General features: G+C 53.7%; 1 protein-coding gene across 2 annotated transcripts; it reads right to left on the reverse strand.

Moving 5' to 3' along the window:
* On the reverse strand, positions 1-4521 carry TMEM101 (transmembrane protein 101). Of its 2 annotated transcripts, none has more exons than XM_012786683.3 (4): positions 4304-4521; positions 3853-4033; positions 1843-1989; positions 1-1036 (listed from the first exon to the last, which is right to left on the reverse strand). In XM_012786683.3, the coding sequence occupies exons 1-4, from the start codon at positions 4438-4440 to the stop codon at positions 728-730; spliced, it is 774 nt and encodes a 257-aa protein (XP_012642137.1). In that variant the 5' UTR covers positions 4441-4521; the 3' UTR covers positions 1-727. The 2 variants fall into 2 exon arrangements, with proteins under 2 accessions (XP_012642137.1, XP_075850719.1); XM_075994604.1 differs by having other exon boundaries at positions 4425-4480.

A 4521-nucleotide genomic window follows, 5' to 3' on the forward strand; every position in this document is an offset into this window, starting at 1 on the left:
TGTCTATATAAAATGTTTATTTTTGGAGGACCGTGTGGTCTGGTGTTTGGGAGGGCACTCCACCCCTACCAGGCCAACCACAGAGCTGGAAACAGAGGCTGCAGCTGGGGAGAAGCTGGACGCTGCCCGCTCCACCCCTGCATAGCCCAGAGCAGACCAAGGCCTGCTCTGCTCTCAAGATAGATGACAGAGAGCTGGTACTGTTTCTGCCCCGGCATACCCTGAGAACCCACGTGACTTCTGTGGTACCCAGGCCCTTTGCTCCTCTCGGGCCTGAGGCACGTGTGTCAACACACATCTCAGTCTCTGGGAAGCAACACAGAGACTAGCTGCATCTGCCAGGTTTGAAAAGGAATTTTTCACATTTGCTCATTTCCGATTTCCATCTTCCTTCCTTGTCTCCCACTCTTAGTACCCACAGCCCTGCCCGCCTTACTCCCTTCTCAGGGACAGGAGACTCAGGGAGCAGCTGGCCTCAGCTCTCCTAACAAACAGGGAAAAAAAACCTGAGGCATTAGTGCCAGGGCTCCCACCCTGCCAAGTGTTGGGCCTAGGAATTTAGGGAAAACACCTGCCTCTTAACAATGCAAAAAAATAATTAAAAAAAAAAAAAAAAGCAAACAAACAGATCAAAAAGCATAAATAAACAGCAACTGGGCCAGCAGGGAGGAAGGCAGGGTGGCCCTCAGTGGCTCCCTGTGCCCATCTCAGCCTCTCTCCATGAAACTCAGCCATCAGTGGCCAGGATGACAACAGCCCCAAAGATGCCCACACTCTCTCCAAGGAGTTTCATCTGGTTCCAGAACTCAACACGCCGTGTGTTGTGCCAGTAGGCAACATTGCCATCAATGAGCAGCATGACTGGGGGCAGCAGGACAGCCAGGATCTGGGCAGCCAGGGTCACGTAGTAGCCCGACAGGAAGGCCAGGGCCAGGACGCCGTACAGCACGAAGAACAGCTGGATCATCAGCTCCCCTCCTGGGAGATGGTTCAGATACGCCAGCCGGTCCTCCTTGCTGTGCTGCAGCGAGTAGGCCTGGAGACACACCATCCTCTAAGACTCTCCAAAAGGCTCAGAAGCCCGTCTGGGGAAGGCCACCCCTGAGATGGCACCTGCAAGTCAGCCCCTGGAAGGTGGGCTTCTGACCCCCCCCGCTCAGGCTGGGGACTTTCTAAAACACAAAGGAGGGCCTCTCTCTCCCCCTCAGACTACGCAGGCCCAGGAGGTTAGGAACTCTATCTCCCCTCACCCTGGGGGCTCTGGAGGAAAAAAGTGTGTCTCCACAGTCAGTCTGGAGCTCCCACCTCTGAATAGACCACGAAAGCCCACACAGAGCTTTGCATATGATGTACGATACCCAGTAACTAAAATCAGGCCACTAAGTGGCCTGGGGCCTGTCCATGTCCCCATCCACACTGGCCTCCCCTGACACCAGGGAGGACTATAACTGGCTACCCCAGGCAGCCCCCATCAGCCTTAAGGGGCAGAGTCCCAGCTGGGACCATATCCCCACCAAACTTCTTTGTCTCCTCTCCCAGCCCTCTGGGGGCTTGAGCCATGAGAGAATCAGCCCATCTTGTTCTCTTGGCACTCAGGGTTAGGATTGAATGGTCAATCCAACTTCTTCTCTACCTGGTGGTGATAATGTTGGAAGAAGGGGCTCTCAGCCAGGCTCTCAGGCATTTGGAAGGTCTGGAAGCTGCCCGGGCAACTGCCAGGAGCCAGGCCTTCAGGAACTGCATACAAGGCCTTGTTCTGCCCACCTTCCTGTGGTTCTACCGGGCCTGGGCTCACATTTCACTCCCAGCCAGACACCTCCAACCAATAGTTCCCCAACCTACCACACAGATGAGGTAGATGCCCAGGAACACCTGGCCGGTGGACTGCAGGGAGCGGCTGCGGGGTTTCCGACGGTACAGCTCCCCAGCACCGCTGGCAAGCACAAGAAAGCCGCCAATGATGGCAACTGTGCGCGAGTACATACGGACCTAGGCCAGGGCAAGGGGACCCCAGTCAGGAACTGCAGCCACATTTCTTCTGGCTGCTCAGACAGTAAAACTGCCCATCTCTACACATCCCATTCCATCTGATGAACACTCTTACCATTTCCAAGCTTGGTGGGCAGGTACAGCAGAGATAGATAATTCTTTTTTACAGAAGTGGAAACTGAGGCCCAAAGGGGTTAAGAAAATTCTCCAAGGACCTACAGAAAGTAAGTGGCAGACCCAGACACCATGCACTGTCCCCTTCCCAACCCCCAAGTCTGCAGACTCTCCTCCTGGTGTTCTTTCCTCTATATAGTATATGGTCTATTCCATTAAAACGCAACAACAAAAACAAAAACCCAGGCCAGGAGCAGTGGCTCAAGCCTGTAATCCCAGCAGTTAGGGAGGCCATGGCAGAAGGGTCACTTGAAGCCAGGAGTCTGAGACCAGCCTGGGCAACATAGTAAGACCCGTCTCTACAGAAAATCTTAAAAATATTAGCCAGACAAGGTAGTGTGTGCCTATAGTTCCAGCTACTTGGGAGGCTGAGGTAGGAGGATTGCTTGAGCCCTGGTTTTGAAGTTGTAATGAGCTATGATCTCACCACTGCACTCCAGCATGGGTGACAGAGTGAGACCCTGTTTCATAAATAAATAAAAACCCACTGATCTCACTGTCCTGTAACTGTTCACACATCTGCCTCCCCTATTGGACTGACAGTCCCTTCCTTGAGGGTAGTACTTTTGTCCGGTCTTATCCGCAAGCCTGCAGCACCTGGCACAGGTTCTGGCATTTACAGGTTTAAATGCTACACTAAGATTAAATTTCATAAAATTAGATGATTTTATGATAACTATGTACTCTCCAAGGTCCCTTTTGTTCTATGAATCTGGGATTGCTAAACTAATGGTTTTCTTTGTTTGTTTGTTTGTTTTTTTTTTTTTTGAGACAGAGTCTCGCTTTGTTGTCCAGGCTAGAGTGAGTGCCGTGGCGTCAGCCTAGCTCACAGCAACCTCAAACTCCTGGGCTCGAGTGATCCTTCTGCCTCAGCCTCCCGAGTAGCTGGGACTACAGGCATGCGCCACCATGCCCGGCTAATTTTTTTATATATATATCAGTTGGCCAATTAATTTCTTTCGATTTATAGTAGAGACGGGGTCTCGCTCTTGCTCAGGCTGGTTTTGAACTCCTGACCTTGAGTAATCCGCCCGCCTCGGCCTCCCAAGAGCTAGGATTACAGGCGTGAGCCACAACGCCCGGCCTGTTTGTTTGTTTTTGAGACAGAATCTCACTCTGTTGCTCAAGCTAGAGTGCAGTGGCATCAGCTTAGCTCACAGCAACCTCAAACTCCTGGGGCTCAAGCAATTCTCCTGCCTCAGCCTCCTGAGTAGCTGGGACTACAGGCACACGCCAATACACCCTGCTAAGTTTTCTATTTTTATTAGAGACAGGGTCTTGCTCTTACTCAGGCTGGTCTCTAACTCCTGAGCTCCAGCCTCAGCCTCCCAGTGTGCTAGGATTACAGGTGTGAGCCACCACAGCCAGCCCTAAACTAAAGGTTTAAAAGATTCTGGGAATCACGTGACTTCTGGTCCTACCAGTATGCTAACTGTGGTGTGACTTTGGGAAGGTGTTTCCCATCTCTGGACCTAAGTTTCCACACTCTGGAGGGGAGGTTTGTGTGGTTGCTAAGATCCTTCCATTTCTGCCGTCCATAATGTCTACAAGCCTAGGGGTTCAGCCCTCCCAGGCTTAACAATGTGCACCTGGCCAGAACCATGCATCACCCACCAACTGCTCTGAGCTTTTTGGCCTTTGACTCCCCATCACGCATAGCGAAGTCCCTTCTAGGGCCGAGGCGCTCACCTTTAGCCAGTCCCCGTAGTGGACGTAGCCCCCGATGTAGGCGGCGTAGGTGCTAATGGCCAGCTGGAGTGCGGCCCCCAGCGCGAACCAGCGCCGCTTCACTCCAAAGGACATGAAGCTAGCACACAGCACGGCCGCCCCCATGTCGAAATACAGGTAGGGCACTGGGATGTCGGGCTTCCTGTGAGCCGGGAGTGGGGAAGCAAGGAGGACAGAATGAAGGGGAAGAAGAGCTCTTGAGTTCCCGCAAGCTCCACTGCTCCCCCAAACCGGAGCTCCCTCTCATGGCTAGGACCACCCCACCAGATCTGGCCCAATGCCCGGACCAGAGCCCCTCCCGACGAAGTCCCAGTTCCTCCCAGTCCAAGGACCCTAACTTCTAGCTCCCAACTTCTTCCCCACATCAACGCCCCCCCCCCACCGCGTACGGCGGCTGCGTGGACCTGCTCACCGGCGCGCCTCAGCCCTCTCAGCGTACAGCATGAGTTGGCTAAAACAGCCCCAAAAGGGGCAGCGTGTGAGCAGCACCGAACCCAACTGCATGATCAGCTGCAGCATCCACCGTCTCGAACCTATTTTCGACGCCATTTTGGGAAAGGGCAGTCCGCTGCGGCCTCACCCCCGTCAGGGAGGCCGGCGCGAGGATGGGACACGTAACTTCCGGGCCTG

The sequence above is a fragment of the Microcebus murinus genome, chromosome 18 (assembly GCF_040939455.1).
Source record: "Microcebus murinus isolate Inina chromosome 18, M.murinus_Inina_mat1.0, whole genome shotgun sequence".
Taxonomy (NCBI): Eukaryota; Metazoa; Chordata; class Mammalia; order Primates; family Cheirogaleidae; genus Microcebus; species Microcebus murinus.

Bases quoted from the DNA above. Each gene is read 5' to 3' on its own strand.
- TMEM101 (XM_012786683.3), bottom strand. From the start codon at position 4,440: ATGGCGTCGAAAATAGGTTCGAGACGGTGGATGCTGCAGCTGATCATG. The intron at 4,034-4,303 runs GTGAGCAGGTCC...CCCGGCTCACAG, and splicing joins GAGAGGGCTGAGGCGCGCCG to GAAGCCCGACATCCCAGTGC. The intron at 1,990-3,852 runs GTGAGCGCCTCG...GCCCTGGCCTAG, and splicing joins ACTACGGGGACTGGCTAAAG to GTCCGTATGTACTCGCGCAC.